General features: G+C 33.5%; 1 protein-coding gene across 1 annotated transcript in view; it reads right to left on the reverse strand.

Moving 5' to 3' along the window:
• Nucleotides 1-6,120: 6,120 nt before the first annotated feature.
• LOC143228501 (glutamate receptor 2-like) overlaps nucleotides 6,121-17,599 on the reverse strand; it is a 28,236-nt gene continuing 16,757 nt past the window's right edge. Inside the window, exons 8-12 of the mRNA XM_076459751.1 lie at nucleotides 12,333-12,536; nucleotides 11,595-11,695; nucleotides 10,493-10,631; nucleotides 8,143-8,294; nucleotides 6,121-6,332 (exon numbers count right to left, since the gene is read on the reverse strand). Of these exons, the coding sequence (XP_076315866.1) occupies nucleotides 6,237-6,332; nucleotides 8,143-8,294; nucleotides 10,493-10,631; nucleotides 11,595-11,695; nucleotides 12,333-12,536 (692 nt within the window). The 3' untranslated portion in view covers nucleotides 6,121-6,236. The remainder of the gene's footprint in view (nucleotides 6,333-8,142; nucleotides 8,295-10,492; nucleotides 10,632-11,594; nucleotides 11,696-12,332; nucleotides 12,537-17,599) is intronic.

Below are 17,599 nucleotides of genomic sequence, written 5' to 3' on the forward strand. Positions count from 1 at the left end.
TCAATTTAATGACAGTTATCTGACACATCATCTATTATAGCTAGTTCTAATGGCTATACATGGTAAGCTGTACCTTTATAAAGCAACGTGCATACTACAAGTAACAAATCAGCATCTTAACTAACACTTACGCGTCAGCTTTCATCTTTCAGACCATTTGCTCTCAAACCGTAACTAATAACTCTCAAAGCAGTCTTTACGCTATTGTTCAGAAAATATATTTATGGGAACATTTCAGACAAGCGGCCTTTGTTAGGTCAAATTATACAAAGGTTACCAACCGTAACATTTATATTTATTGAGTATTTTATCACTTGTTTATTGCCAGATGTTATTGAGGTTTTTATGTAGTTCACGTGCTGACAGTCACGCTCATAACCATACTCTGTCTCAGACCTAGCACCGTTTGACATCGTAGCTACTATTCATTATAATGACTGGCAATAGTTATATTTAAGTACAACAGTGTCAGCTTATTAATCTTTGTGACTTACATGTTTTATTCACGTATAACGAGAGGTTTAGTGTGTATGATGATGTAGATCTTTAAACAATTATATAAATAACTACCTGGCGTACCAGTCCCCTGCACGAAAGTTATATAAAATTTATTATTAATGAAAGATTATCATAGGACATGAAACGCTGTTTCTATTATATGTGATTGTTAAAACGTCCATAAAAGCTTTAAGACACAAAACGTGAAGCTGAAAATTTGCTTTTGTATTCACATGGATCTAACAAACCACCATACCAATTTTGGTGAAGATCCATTCACATTTTCCAAAGTAGTTACGTGGACATACAACAGACAGTACTATTATATTTATATGGATATACAGAATGAAATGTTATGGCACTTGACTTGTAATCTGAGAGTCTCGGGTTCGAATCGTCGTTCCACCAAACGTGCTCGTTTTTTTAACCATGGGTGCGTTATAATGTAACGTTCAATTCCACCATTGGTTGGTAGCCAAAGAGTTGGCAGTGGTTGGAAATGACTAACTGCTTTCCCTGTAGTCTTTTATTGCTAAATTAAGGACGGATAGCGTATATAGCCTTAGTGTAGCTTTGCGAAAAATTTAAAACAAAAAAATTAATTTTTATTATGAATATCGGACCTGTTATTTTTCGTTGCTACTTCGTAATTTTGTGGCATTTAATTTCCCAATCAATATTATGAAGCATTTATTTCGAAATATACTCGCTTTAGGTAATTTCTATTACTGATGAAAATACTGAGGCCTAACATCATGACATTTATTGTCGAAACAAAACTTTTTTGATTAAGGCGAAAAATTAAAGAGAAAAGAAAACAACTTGTTGGAAATAGGTTATAATATTACCTAATGCCAAAATTGTTATTAATATAGATTATTTGTTTGTTTCTCACACGAAAATGTTCTTTTATGTGTTTTTGTTGGTTGGTTAGATTCCGATAAGAGTAAATTGACTTTTGTTAAAATATACGATTATTTATTGAAATCTAGTTCGTTTAAATTGAAAATTCGGAAGTAAAATAACTACACGTCAAATTCAAGTAGCTAACGTAAATAAAATATATCAATTAAAATCTTTATAAATACGACACAGATGATGAACTGCTCGCTTAAGAGTAGCTAAATGATTGAAAGATTTAGGTGTTTACCTAATGTAGATGTTTTTGTCCATGTTGGACTTTCCAGACATTAATGTTAGTGCTAAGTATGGCTTTACGAATGGATCTATAATCAGAAACTCAATCAAAAAGTAAAAATTAAAAGGAAAAGTATCTGTAGTAATAGAAATAATTAAGAAAAAACACAAGCGACAAACAGGTCACAAACAACGAGTAATTGCAACTAGATGCCGAATTTATTTATGATAAAAAAAACAGCATCACAGAAAACGTAAAATTAAAACGAATTCTGGGTGTATCAGTATTTTAGATTGTGCTTTTAGCCTTACATAGAATATTATATATTGTTCTCACACTGGCATTTAATCATTGGGCGATTGTGGAATATTGTTCAAAATTTCTTGTACCACTTCCGAAACTTCAACCATTTTGTTTACTTGTTTGCCTTTTATTCTTCAACATTTTTATGTTAGTACTATTCATCCTTAACAATGTGGATGTGAAGGTTATTTGTATCTTGAATATATCAATTTACTACATTTGCTATATATCAGAGGTTATTATATTGGTTAAAGGTGAATCCTCGCTCGATAAATCGTGTTACTGATAAAATGAATGTCATATTGGATGAGAATTTGAATGTACTTGTCCGCAGTCAAGGTGCCATCGACTTTGCGTATCTTAGCGACATCACTAGCTAGGGTTTAGCTCCAAACTGGTAACGAACCTCCACCATGCTTTATTTGTATATTGGTTATGATACCGTTCTCTTCTGCAACGTTCTACAAGTTGTCGCTCATTGTTGCTGAATAATTCGAATTTTTATTTATTCATAAAGGACACTCATCTTTGTATTTTTTCATTTCGTCCTTTTTGGTTCGATTTCCACTTCTGCCATTTAATTTGATTACTTTTTTAGTGTTTCTCAAACAGCTGTACGTTTATTAAAATCATTCCAGTGTACATGTTTCTATTCCCAACGTTAACATTTCACCTATATTTAAAACATAGTCGTTGGCAAGATTTGCGTTCGATCATTATCTGTCGTATAAAGAACGTACTCTAAGATATTACTTTTGGAGAGCATCGTTTCTACCTACTCCACTGCTATAATTGACAGTATCAATTTCATATACCGTTTTCAGTCTCTTGCACGTATCTCTGAAACATCAATGTACTACAATATTTCGCATATAGTATAATATAACTCCAGCATTTCAGTCCTGGGTACAACTTACACTGCTAGTATTGGGCATAGTATAACTACCTGTATATTTATATGTTTTATACAGCCATAGCACTGTAATTAGATGACTGACAAACACAACCAATTGTAACGTGAATTGTCATCACGTTTCTGTACTCTGGTGTAGTCCATATTCAGTCGATAAAGGTGTGACGTTCTTTTAGTGTTTGCTTTTAAAAATCTTTTCTTCGCTGTTTCTATGTAGAATTGTTTATATGGAACATAATTTAAATAGCGACGGTGAAACATACATGCATGATTTATTTTGTGTAATAAACGATGTCGGTAATTTTACTAATTAAATATTTGCTTTATTTAATTACCTTATTGATACGTTCAACTGCGTACTGAGAACATATTCAAATTTTTCTCTGTATATTTCTCTGGGCTATTCATTTCTTCAGTTTTGTAAAACTACCTCCCGTTTCCACTTTTAATTCCTAATCTCAAATCCAGTTATATGTATTCCTTCATCAATTAACATGTTGGAATGTAAACGTTTTAATATATACTTAGGGTTAAGTTTGGACGAATAATAAATAATCGACAAGCAGGTGTCTTTCTCACAACTTATTACAGTAGGCGGCCGACGGTGAACAGGTAATACACAAAAGCATTGTGGGCTTGAGCACCTGGTGTCGCTTTTATAAATTAAGAATTCATTCAACTTTCTCGTAGTCTGTCCGTATATATGTATAGGATTGATTAGTTTGTCACTCCTATGTGTAATGTATATAGTAATATAATTGATGATTTTGTGGCATAAATATATATTATTATATATGTTCGTTAACACGTACATCATTTACTACATTATCTAAGTATATATGTTTATAACCTTTATGTATTTCTCCCTTATACACCTATATATATATGTTTGTTTCGAATACTCAAACGAAACCTTGCTAAATCCGTGTAAAAAAAATTATCAATTGATGTGTGTTAATAGGTGCTCCTTTGCTTGAAACTTCAGCAAATATCACTAAGATACTTCTGTAGTATTTATGTATTGGATTTCTTTATTCAGGTATATTGTTATAAAACAAGAGGGTGAGAGAATTTCGTAATAATGGTGACAACTAGCAACACTGTTTACATTTCCACCTTATATAATAACTTCAGTTAAATCGATTATTTGATATTTATTTTAAATCGACTCGCTCTCAGAAGTGCCAGCCTTCGTTCTTCATTTATCCATGAAAAAGAACTGAAGAAAATGTTAGCAAACTAACTGAACGTTCGAAATGTCTTTAGACCAGAAGTTAAGCCTCGTTCTTCGTTTCGTTTACTAGAAACAAATGAAGGAAATGTTAGTAAGCAATTGCCGTTACAAATGTCATTAGAGTAGAAGTTGCTAATTTATTTTGATATAATGCAAAATACCTGTGTCGTATTATTTTTCTTATTTCGTTCTTTTTAGTATTAAGTTTGCGGTTGTGTTTTATTAAATAATCAAAATGACTCGTAGCTTCTTAAGAACTTACTAACTTTTCTATTGGCTGGAGCGTTGAAACTTCAAAATACAGTAAATAAGCGCGAACGTGGTCGATAATAAATAAATGTAAATATTACTTCAACGCTTGTGTTGTTGTTTGCCTAGAATGATTGCTCGTTTGTTTGTTTTGAATTTCGCGCAAAGCTACTTGAGGGATATCTGCGTTAACCGTCCCTAATTTAGCAGTGTAAGACTAGAGAGAAGGCAGCTAGTTATTACCACCCACCGCCAACTTTTTGGTTACTCTTTTACCAACGAATAGTGGGATTGACTGTCATATTATAACGCCCCCACGTCTGAAAGGGCGAACATTTTTGTTGTGATGGGGACTCGAACCTGCGATCCTCGGATTACGAGTCGAATGCCTTAACCACCTGGCCATGCTGGGTCCGCCTGAAGTGAATGTTAATATTACGTGATGAGCGCGTTTAGCAAGTTCGAAAAATATGAGATTGTGGGTTGATTATTGAATTAGCGAGTTTGTTAGTCCTAGTATCTGTTACTTACATTTTGTGAATATTGAGTTACATTGAGTTTTAAATATAGTATTGGAAATGTAATAAGTACCCTACAGAAGATAAAATTTATGAGTGCAATCTTTATCGATGTGTATTTTATTTATGAAGTTACGTATACCATTAGTTGCATGGAACTTATAGAACCTGAAAGTCATTAAATAAAAGGCTATCGTTATCAATAAATGGACTGAACTTTGTACTCTTCTCTATGAGATTATTAACGTGTACTTTACTTACTATAACAAATAATCATAAAGCTAATATATTGGATGAATTATTTTGAATTCAACAATAGGATAAAATATTTAAGTTGAAAACTAGATGTACATTCGCAGGGTTCCCGAAAGGTTCCTATTTCAATAGTAAATAAAACTAAAATTAAAAGTAACAAATTTTTTAATTATTGCTTTTAATGTTTATGTGTCATGCCACGTTGTAGCCTATGGAGTATATAACTCTTCTCATGCTTCATGGCATGTACACGTTTTACCAACATCAACACAGTATAATTTTCAACGTTAAGGGTTCCTCATCTGATGTCATTTTAGTGTCTACTGACTGATTGACGGATAACATACTACTGTATTGTGGTACAATTGGTTAAAAATGTGATCGGAAATATGTATTTTAAACAAGAGCAATTACAACAGCATCTTAAGCTCATAGAAACCATTAATGGGAATTATTGCAAAACATCAACTCACAACTATTATTTTCTGAAAAGAAAAAAAAAATTTCCAATTCAGTCTCCTAGGTTGTTTTGTTTAACATGCATGAGCTGAAAGTATAATTAACAGTAATTAAAGGAATTTTGGAAAACATTACATTGCAGAACTTCATTATTCTCTGACAGTATTTAACCCTTATTATTAATAACTGTAATAATAAAATTAATTACTTGAATTGCAGTTTAATTAGTTTTAAAAAAGTACTTAGTTTTCGTATTTTACCTTGACAAAGCCAAGAATTATTGACGAGGGTTGTATTTCACCAGTGAAAATTTGTGTAGAATAGAGAATCCAAACGAACACTGTTTTTGTGTGTATGTGAAACCATGTATTGGGCTTGTTAAGAATATAGTGTCAGTAAGTTAGTAATAGAAATAGTTCCATTGCTAACTCTAAATGTAACCTGTATATTAAAACATTACACAGCACCCAAATAAACAGTTATTGTCGTATGTTTTTAATATACAAATAATAACAATGAAGGTTGTAATAAAAGTTACTAAGGTGACTGTGAACATTCTGAATTGTATTGTTTAAAAAGTTTTGATTTATGATGCTGTAGGCCTAACCGTACTTTGTTTTTAACAATACAAACGTAGAATAAATCATTATTCAAGGTGATGCACTTCTGTTATTGCCTTCCAGTGACCGAAGCCCAAATGGCTTCTTCACGGTCGAGTCGTTCTGTTGGATAAGAACAGTTATCCGGATAAACTCTCATACGCCTCTGTAAGAAAAATATTAAAAGGATTGACATTTTTGTATAGTATAAAATAAAATATATCCTAGAAATATCTGTTGAACAATAATCAAAATATAGTTTGATTTCTGCAAACTTCTACTGATTACCATAAGTTAAATAAGATACCGGGTGTGTGACGTATTTGGTCACTCTTGAATTTTGACCATATATTATTCACAACTGGTAGTAGCAAATTGAACTTATTAGAGGTTCAGTGTAGTGCCTGTTTATTAGTATATTTAACTTCACTGTTAGTTTTATTATTAGACTACGTTGTACTGAAACTCGTCCTATCTCAGCAGTTGATGTTTACAATCAAAATTATATTATGTTAAAAGTGTCAGTAGCATATGTGCATATATTTTGGGATTAAATCGAGTCGTCGTTAGGCTTAATCTCCATCTACTGATTATGTTATGTACAGTGACAGTAATTCAAGAAAGAGACTGATAAAAGTTCGATTGTAATATGTATCGTGAACTGTGAATGTTGTTGTATGATGTTTTTCAGCTAAAAGTAGAAAATAAATATTATTCTGTATCTATAGTAACTGAAAAGTTTAGGCTGATGATACACGGACATCTTTGTTAGACGTATAAAAAAATCAAAGGCCATTAAACATCACTAAAGATAATTTGTGGAAAATTTTTCAAAAGTAAAAGCAGGAATAATATTTAAATAGGACATTAAAAACTGTCAACATTAACAGACTACATTTAAGGCAATCTTGTGCTGAAACATGTTGAGTTTTAATGTTGGCAGTTTGCCAAAAAAATTATTGTGTATTTTCGATATCGTTCGTGATTTCAATATTAGAGGTCATTACTGCTATTGTGAGTTATAGGGAGTCTTAAGTCCATTAGTACAATGTCCATCTAGTTAAAATTTTCTCTGAACTTGTACATTGTCCCTCTTCACACGCATAACGTATTCTTAAATATGATTGAATGTATTCATGAGAAGCCCTTTTTTTGTAAACAACCTCTGGATATTTCCACTATTTTGACTTTTGCATTTCTTCATATAACTAATTAATTTACAAGTACCTTTGCGTTACGAAAATACTAAAGCAGTTAGATAAATTCTCGTTCATCTGCACACTGAAAATTGTTTCTTGCTAACAGATGCTCTTTGAAAATATTTAATGGCAGTTTTCCTTAAACTAGTGATGAATAAATATAAAGTGTGCAGTCAATCCAGTCTATTGGACAAGAGTGTATATGCAAAATGATTGTCCAGTGGGCCATTTACAATCGTCTTTTGTCATCCTTTGTGTTATTTCAGTAACAAAAATTGTATTGCGGCGTTGTTTTTTTTTTCTTCTCTTTTAATTACAGTACATTGACTAAAATGCTTTGCTGGCAAAAGTAGATGGTTTTCGATTCAATGAGTGGAGCCGGCACATTATTAAAAAACATTAATAAAAGCTTCGCTTTTATTTCCCTCCGTAATCTGAGGGTCGCGGGTTCGCATCCCCGTCGCGCCAAACATCCTCGCCCTTTCATATGTGGGGGCGTTATAATATGACGGTCAACCCCACTATTCGTTGGTAAAAGAGTAGCCCAAGAGTTGGCGGTGGGTGGTGATGACTAGCTGCCTTCCCTCTAGTCTTACACAACTAAATTAGGGACGGCTAGCACAGGTAGCTCTCTAGTAGCTTTGTGCGAAATTCAAAAAAACAAAAAACAAACAAAACCTTTTAATTTTTTCTTTACTTAACTCTTCAGTATTAATATTCTCGCTATATAGTAATAAGCATGAATACAAAATTATATATTGTCTTGAAATATCTTACTTTCTTTTCCTTTCTCATTTCCTTCATATAAATAACCAGCCAACTTCCGGCTACAACCAAAAGGCTAATACCGATTCCTCCACTCAGACAGGAAAATACACCAATCATGGCATTAAATGCCAGTTGATAGTTTTCTGATTTTCCCTGTGAAGCTGTAAAGTTGATATGTCAATACAAACAACACCAGAAAGTGTAATCACATAAATATCAATATTTTCTCCTTTTTAGGATTTAAAACATTGTGAAATGAGAAAAGTTCGAGACGATGTCACTTTGCTTTTCTATCTTTAAAGTTAAGCACAAAACTACATAATGGGCTATCTATACTCTGTCTACCACGCGTATTGAAACCTGGTTTCTAGCGTTATAAGTCTGCAGCCATACTCCCACTAGGGGCGTCACTTTGCTCTTATAGCTTTCTTTGCTCTCGCATTTACTCACTCCTTGCAATATTTTTTTCATTTAGAAATAATTGCCCCCTTGCGGACTTATACTAATAGAAGCCATGTTTCGATACTCGTGGTGGGCAGAACAGAAATAGCCCTTTATGTAGCTTTGCACTTAATAACAAACAATATCTTTTAAAAGAATTAATTATTAAAAACAGGTTAAGAAAGTGCTTGTTTTGCTGTTATCATTTGTAAAAATTATTTTAAGGGGAGGGGCGCAACGGAAACTTTCCTGAGTTAGTGGGGCTTTCAGAATGTAGAATTCTGTTAGGGTTGTGTTGGTAAATCATCCCAATTCCTTCCTGAAGAAGACAAATACTCCCAGAAAGTGCTAGGGTTATTAGGGTCCTTGAATTGTAATATTTGAATCCTTAGAGATTTGATTTGGTTCTGACCATCTTTTATCCCTTGATCTAGCCCAGGATTAGCAATGAAAGATGTTCTACCTATTATGTGTGAGTGACAGAAATATCTTTCATTTTGACGTACATTATTGAAACTCTAATTGCCAGAAAGCAATAATATTTAACAGATTAACCGATGATATGATGGAAAAGACAATTCTATTCTTAGACGTAACTGTCACAAGGGTTGATGATTTGGAAATACGCACAGCCCACGCGTTAACGGTTTTCGTTGTGGTCGCTCTTGGCTGCATCGTGAGAGAAAGTGATACACGTTTGAAAAAAACTATTCAATATTCAATTATTAACAGTTCTACTTGGCCTCGTATGTTAATTGTCAGATACGCCATGATAATGAGATTATCAAAATACACCAGTGATTTGAAGTGGTCATCACAGTCAAAATTCAATATGATGTGACGTGGAAACTTAATTTGTCTTGAATTATGAAAATGTCTGATAAATACGCGATTCCTAGGGCTGTGCGTGACCCAATGGTTGGCGTACCTAATTGTTAAACATTTGAACTACAGTAAGCTGTTTTATAAGCATTTTCAGCTGCATAGGCATTAAAACCATGATAATCAATCCCTCTATCCCCCTAAGCGGCGGGTGTTAGTGATTGGTTGCCTCTGACGTATCTATTTAGTCCATGTTTCACACGAGGTGATATTTTGAGTAATGTTTTGACAGTCCGTAGAAAATAAGCTAAAATACTATTTTACACGAAGATTGTCTCGGTCAAAACCCCTCTTCCATGCAATTCAGGAATTCATTCTTATTAGATGATTCTTATCAGCTTCCGATAGAAATAAGCATGAGTTATATCACTCAACTGGTATGAAATACGAGTTAACAAAATACAGTTTGATGAGAAAAGGGAAGAACAATCTTGTTAGGTTCAAGTTGGCTTCAGATATGAAATCTGTGTTAATTCTTGTGGTGCCCACCGAAATTCTGAATGACATTCAGTGTGCATGTTACGGCTTTAGTACCTAACGTGTGTTGTGTTAATTCCTGTGTCGCATCAAACACACTCTTTAACACAGGTGGAGTATGGGAAATTTGGCAATTCAGAATCTGAATGTTATAACATTTGTTATACTAGTGCTTTCAGAGAAGGACTAAAGCGCCTACAGATGACTATTCCTAAAGGTAGATTATATCTGGCATATTTCATTTTTAGCACTGCAATTGCGTTTGTAAGTGTCTTATTAGATAAATGTTAAAGTTCTCTGGACATTAGCATGCTCACTCTATCAGCCATATGAGCGTTATAATGTTCCACTCAATCCCACTATTCGTTGTTAGAGAGTAGTCCAATAGTTTGCGCTGGATAGTGTTGAATAGCTGCTTTCTTTCTAGCCTTACACTCTCGAGTACTTTGCGCGAACTTCAGAAACAAACAAACTCTGATCATTAGGGTTCAAGTTATAGGCGTTAAAGTACGTGAGGTAATTTTGTATTAAATCTTTATCTTGGATTGCTATCACATACCAATAACGTGGCTGCATATTCCCTTAAACCATCGTTCATACAGCATTTCAAAAAATCCTTCTTTTTTCAGCTTCAGGATACCAAGGCTAAACTTTTCCTCATAGGGAGAATCTTTCTGTAGACCAAAACCATAGTTTTGCTGTGGTTAAGAAATAACGGTTGTGAGTAATATAAGAATATTTGGGGTTCGGTTTAACTTGGACATACCATTAAGTCCTGTGTTATGAATTAACAGTAGTTTTATATATCGTTTACTTACTAGTAGTCCATGCTATTACAGACAGAACACTCTATACCTATAAGTGTCAAGAAGAAAGAATAAATAATTAAACTGAACTACGGCAGGCGACAAAAAATAACAACAACAAAAAACGTGCAATTCAAAAAAAAAACTTTGAATATGTAATTATCAAATATTCTACATTCACGTAGCGTAACCAAAAAAAATAAAACATGATAACTCCTAAAATATATATAGGAGGTGTACAACTAAATAATACAGATTGAACTAAGTTATGTTGTTTAAAGGCGTTTTATCGATTTCATTTACTTCAATTAATTCCAATAGGGAAGAACAGTTTAATGTTTTCTGTAATAGCACTCGATGGCTGAATCAATATACACAAGTGCAGATACAGCTAGCGATTAAAAGCCACTACGTTAACAGAGGGGAAGATAAAATCAAAATAAAATGATAACAGATTATAGAGAGAAACAAAAAACAAAACAAAATGGTAAAATATTATAGGGAAAACAAAACCAAATTGTAAAATATAGGGAAAACAAAACAAAATGATGATAGATTTTAGGAACAAATAAAAATAAAATTGTCATAACTTCTAGGGAAAACTAAAAATGAAACGAAATGGTTACGGATTATAGAGAAAAATAAAATGGTAACATATTGTAAGGAAAATAAATCCAAAACAAAGTGGTTGCAGATTATAGGTTTTATTCGCACAAAGTTTCAAAAGTATAATAATTATTTTTAATATAATTTGGGCCGTTCTTAATAAAAACGACTTTTAACTCACTTTGAAACAAATATCTTAATAATGTTTCCGCTAGATGGCGAAATAAATTCGGAAAATAACTTTCTTACAGGTGCGAAAAGTCCAACAGTTTCGGTGTTACATGGCTCTTGCTGAGATGCGAAGTCTAACACAGGAGAATCGAAAATGAAGGCATAACGACCAGAAGCTCCTGGTTATTGTAAATAATTGAATTTTAAATGGATTATTATTGCCTGTAAGCTTAAAAAAAGAGTATTTGATTTTATATACAGTAATAGTTCTGATACTTAATTAAACATTCGTAGTTGTGTTTGAAAACTAAAATCAGCCAAACAATAATGTAACCAATTAACTACCAAAAGGATATACGGCTTAATATGGTCTTGATTCCAAATTTGCAGGTCGTGAATATATTTAATGTAATTTACAAACTTATTATCTTGTTTTCCTATTGTTAAGCGTTAGTTCTCAGTGCTTATGACGTTAAAAGTTGGGTTTCGGTACCCACGGTGATCACAGCATAAACAGGTCATTATTTAACTTTGTGCCTTGCGACAAACAATGCTTATCCTACGTGTATTTTACTACCATGAATATTGTTTTAATTATTATATATTGATGTTTTCCTCTTTCAAAATATTCGCTGAAGAACAAAATATCCTGCATTTACACCTTTCGTTACTGATTTAATCTTATTATCGATATTGACATAGAAAACATTTTTCAAGTAAACAAAAATATTGATAACGATAAGTTAAAATTCCAACAGATGGTGCTAACGTCTTTTTTTTTTTACCCAAAATATTTGCTGAAAATTTTATTCCCACCTAGAGGTATAGATGATGTTTGGCGCACTCTCTTGATGCCATCTCCGGCTGTATGTACGAAAGTATCTTTGTTCCTCATATTTTGGAAAGCAATTCGAAACAGCTCCATCTGGTGGGTAGCAAAGAATTCATGTACCACAGAGTTTTCCACGGTTCCGTAGTCTATGGCACCTTGAGTTACCAAATCCTCTATTGATTTGATTTCTAAAGGAAATAAGTGAACGATGGTCAATATTGTGGTCATGGTCTTTCTGGAGTACAAAAAAGAATAAATAGAAATTATGTAATTACTCAGAAATACCATTGTAATGATGGAGGGGGGATTACACTGTGTAACTGTTTCTTTATATTTATTAATCACAGTCTAGGAAGCGGAGGAGAGCTCCACTCTTTCAGACTTTTTCAGTAAAAATGGACCAAAATTAGGAAAGTTATTCTCAGCAGGAGAATCCGTAGAAGCTAGTCCAGTGTCCAAGAGCTATCAAGGTCCTAAAGCGAGCGCTGGACTCCTTCCATAATCTAGGGGCGCCTGTGGAATAAATTTCCTTGATTTGCTCGGTTTGGCTTGTTCCAAATTTCGCGCTAAACTACCCAAAGGCAAATCTGCATTATCCGTTCCTAATTTAGCAATAAGAGACTCGAGCCAAGGCTGCTCGTCATTACCGCCCAACGCCAACCCTTGAGCTACTTTTTTACCAACAAATAGTGGAATTAATTACGAAATTATAATGCCCCCACGACTGAAAGGGCAAGCATATTCGATGCGACAAGATTCGAATCCACAGATTGCGAGTCAAGCATCATAATAAACTGGTATGCCAGGCTCGTGTTGCTTGTTCAAAGAAACCTTAGTCCACGACTTTTAGTTTGCTTCTTACACATTTGTTAGTGTACATTTGTTGTAATATTTAGATCAATACATTTCAAGACATTACTTGAAGTATTGTTAAAAACAATATTAGAATTTCACGTAACTACATTTCGCATTCATTACGTTCTTTACGCTAACAGACAAATAAGTTTTTAAGTTTTTCTCCTTTAATTACTTTCCACATTGTCTCCCAGTGACATAATGGTTTATCTGCGGACTTATACTGATAGAAATCTGGTTTCGATATCCGTGATGGGCAGAGCACAAATAACCCTCTGTATCTTTGTGCTTAATAACAATAACTTTCCACGTTTTGAGTCTAAAGGAATACATTTCACATTATCTTAATATGTTTTGTCATAATTAAGGGCTGTTTAAATTACGTTCATTTGAGATATTAAAGTTAATATTATAAATAATTAATCATTAACAATTCTTAGGCTGTAAATACACTTGATTATTTGAATCTTGGAGGCACCTTATGTGATGTGTAGGTTAAACAACTTGGTTAGAGATCCTAAAGTTGTCTTTAATTTTGAATTATTAACCATATGGAGGAAAACCGACGGAATTGTCTGTCAACATTACCTTCTGCCTAAGTGGATAGTCACTTTTTAATATACCCGTAATTGAAAGGGCAAGGCGTATTCGAACCTTAAACCTTTCAGTTCACTGCAGGGTATGGTTATGTTACTTTTTAGTTACACTGATTTGACTTAGAGTAATCCGGTAATTTCCATAGCGTAACAGGAGGTTCGCTAGCAAATGCGTTACAGAGTATATTCGAATTCTTTGTCCTCGACTGAATGTGAAGCAAAGAAAGAGTCTGAACGATAAAATAATCTTTATTTAACACTTAAAATAATAAAAGGTAAACAAGTGGATTTATTTGCGCCTTTACTTGAGAACTTTGTAACGTGTATCATGAATCAAGAACTAATGCTATAAATTGTTCCAGACGTAGAAAACATAGCAGTATATACAGAAAATAATACCACTCTTCCACTTGACTGGTTGTAACTCTCACTGTAATATAAAGACGATTTATCCTTGGAGTATCAAATGACCAGTCTGTGAAAACGATTGGTGACTATTTCAGTAATGCATGTTCCATTTTACAGGAATCTTTTCCCTGAGAAAGTCCAGTTTGAAAGGTAAATACCGCCAGTGGAATGTGAAAATAACATAATGGTTCCCTTGAATGGAAAGTTTGATTTTTTAAAGTGGGGGGGGGGGGGAGACAGGAAGTATGTGTCACGCCTGCATATAACAAGTTAGCCACTAGGCCACGAAGCTGCAAGTGGGAAGACTTTAAATTCTACCTAGTTTTCAGATGTTAAACATATTATAGTCTGACTTAAATTTTAAGGGCTGTTAGTTTGTAAAGTGTCCAGTTTTACATATTTTCAAAGGAAGATGTCGGTAATCTTAATTTGACAATTGATGACAGTTTTTAAAAGCAGAGCCTATGCACGTACAAGGGTCACAAAGAATGAGGAATTTCAATTAATTATTCCACTTATTTCTATTGTAAACATTTTACGATAAACAAAATAAAATGAAATAAGCTGTGCAGTGCACTAGTATTTCGTATTTGTTTTAAATGTAGTAGCTTATCTTTCTTTTATCTATGTATGCCTGTAAACTTGTTTTGTTCCATATAACTTTCTTATTTTCCATTTTTCTCACATAGTCTTGACATTCTATAATATTCTGTATTTTTTCTTTTAAGAATCGTTTCATCAAATTTGTCACATGCTTGGGATCACTCACTCAGTGTCATCCTGGAAGAAGAATGACTGTCCGGTAAGTCTTGTTTCTGAGGAAGTCATGGATAATAATGTGCTTGTACCTGCTAGCATTCAGGGTGCCATCAAATTTATCTATATTTTTCCAACATCATTGACTGAGATGTAGTTTACATTTGTATTGGCCCAGTCACTCTAGATTGTATGTTAATTGCACTGTTAATCTACTATCTTCCATTAAAATGACTATTATTGATTGCTTAAAACCAATTTGAATCATCTGTAACGAGCATCTTTATGAAGATTTCCTCATCCAATTGTTTGAAATCCAATGATGTTGTCAGCTTTTTTTGTATGTTTGTTTCTCTTAAGCAGCATTTTTTCTTAGTGACTAAACACCCATTGTAACATTCATTCAGACATGTATCTACAGCTGAGTCATTGGCAAAATCTCTACTGAACTGTCTCATATCTTGTAAAGATAATACTTTGAGATTCTTTAAATCTGGACACTTTTCTGTCATTTGGTACATGGTTGTTCATCTCATGCTTGAGATCAGTGACAGTCTTCCTTCTGTCCTGAAGGCTGTATAAACAAAGATACTTAACATCAGTATCACTGAGTTTAGGTGTTCTGCCTATTCCTTTACTATTTTCAAATTTACCTGTCTTAGTCTCATGTTTTAGGGTGTACTTGACAGTGTATGTGGATCATTTCAAGTTTGAAGCAACTTGTCGTAGAGTCCAATCAGCATCATTTAAAGCTTTTATGCGAACTCTCAGCTCTACTGACAATTATCCTTTTTTTTTTTTTTGTCCTTCGCGTGACAACAAAACTTAATATATAGTGTTAAACACTTTTTATCAAGGCTTATTTGTGGAACGCTATTAGATTGATTTCTTTTAGCATATACTGGTATTATATGTTAGGTTCTCGCTAACTCCTTTCTGTATAGTTAAGACACTACATGGGGTACCATGACAGTTATTTCAGACCCTAAGTGTGACAACTGTATTCATTCAGTTAGAACCATTATGACATACTCAGTGATGTCGAAAAAACCCACTTGTAGAGAAAAATATAAATGTTAAAACGGCTCGTTTGGGTTGAGAAAATATTTTACGTAGAGGAGCGAACAACGTTTCGACCTTCTTTGGTCATCGTCAGGTTCACAAAGAAAGAAAGAGGTAACTGACCGTAAGCTGACCACATGTTTGAAAGGGGTTGTGTAACTGAGTGTCGGAATGTAGAGGGCGGTGTTAGATGTTTGAATATATAATTTTTAAATTATTTATTTTATTATTTTTAATATAGATATACAGGTGTTTCTTTGTATTGGTTTATTTTGGGTTTAAGTTGTTGTATAAGTAAGGCTTCTTTAATTTTGCGTTGTTTATGTTTGTTTCTTTATTTAGTATTTGAGTGTTCTCTATGGTTATGTTGTGTTTATTTGACTTGCAGTGTTCGAAAACGTGTGAAGGTGACTTTTTTATGTTCTTTGAATCAGGTTTCCATTTTTCTACTTGTTTCTCCAATATAGATGTTGTGGCAATTATCACATTGTATTTTATAAATAATGTTGGTGTGGTGTTTGTCAGTGTAGTTTTTACATAGTATAGACCTCAGTTTTGTGCCTGGTTTTTGAATAAATTTGGTATTAGCTGGAATGTCATATTTTGTTACTAATTTTTGCCAAATGTTGGTTATTTGTTTGCTGATGTCAGGAATATATGGTATACAGCAGTATATGGTTTCGTGATTTTTTGATTCGTGAGATATATTTACTTTAGTTAGTTGATTTTGCTTTCTGTCTAGGTGTGTGCGTATAATGTTTTCTACGGTTTGTGGGGGAAACTTATTGATGTTGATGAAGTATTGTTTTATTTTGTCTAATTCATCGTTAATTTTATCTGGTGAGCATAGTTTTATGGCTGTGTTTATTTGGTTTCTTAGTATGTTGAGTTTTTGTTTTGTTTCATGTGCTGAGTCCCAAGGAATGAACAGTCCAGTATGGGTGATTTTTCGGTGGATTTCTGTTTTGAATTGTGTGTCGGTTCTTGTAATTTTGAGGTTAAGAAATGATATTTGATTGCTTTATTCCTGTTCACATGTGAAGTTAATATTGGGATGTATAGAGTTAATGTGATTGAAAAAATTAAGTGTGTGTTCTGTAGATCTGAATCACGCAACCGTGTCGTCTACATATCTGTACCAGTATATTGGTGGATGTAATGCTGTGTTAATTGCTTGTGTTTTAACTTGTGTCATAAAATATTGGCTGAACTGGTCATGCTCATGCTCAGGCCATTTGTTTGTATATAGAATTCACCACGATGAAGACAAAACTTCATGTTCAACAACCATAACTATATACAAAGAAATGGCCTAAGCATGGGCAACCCAGTATCACCAGTTCTAGCCAATATTTTTATGACACAAGTTGAAACGCAAGCAATCTAACACCGCCCTCTGCATTCTGACACTCAGTTACCCAACCCCTTTCAAACATATGGTCAGCTTACGATCAGTTACCTCTTTCTTTCTTTGTGAACCTGACGATGACCGAAGAAGGTCGAAACGTTGTTCGCTCCTCTACGTAAAATATTTTCTCAACCCAAACGAGCCGTTTTTACATATACATTATGAC

This window comes from Tachypleus tridentatus, chromosome 10 (genome assembly GCF_004210375.1).
Source record: "Tachypleus tridentatus isolate NWPU-2018 chromosome 10, ASM421037v1, whole genome shotgun sequence".
In the NCBI taxonomy this organism is placed as follows: domain Eukaryota; kingdom Metazoa; phylum Arthropoda; class Merostomata; order Xiphosura; family Limulidae; genus Tachypleus; species Tachypleus tridentatus.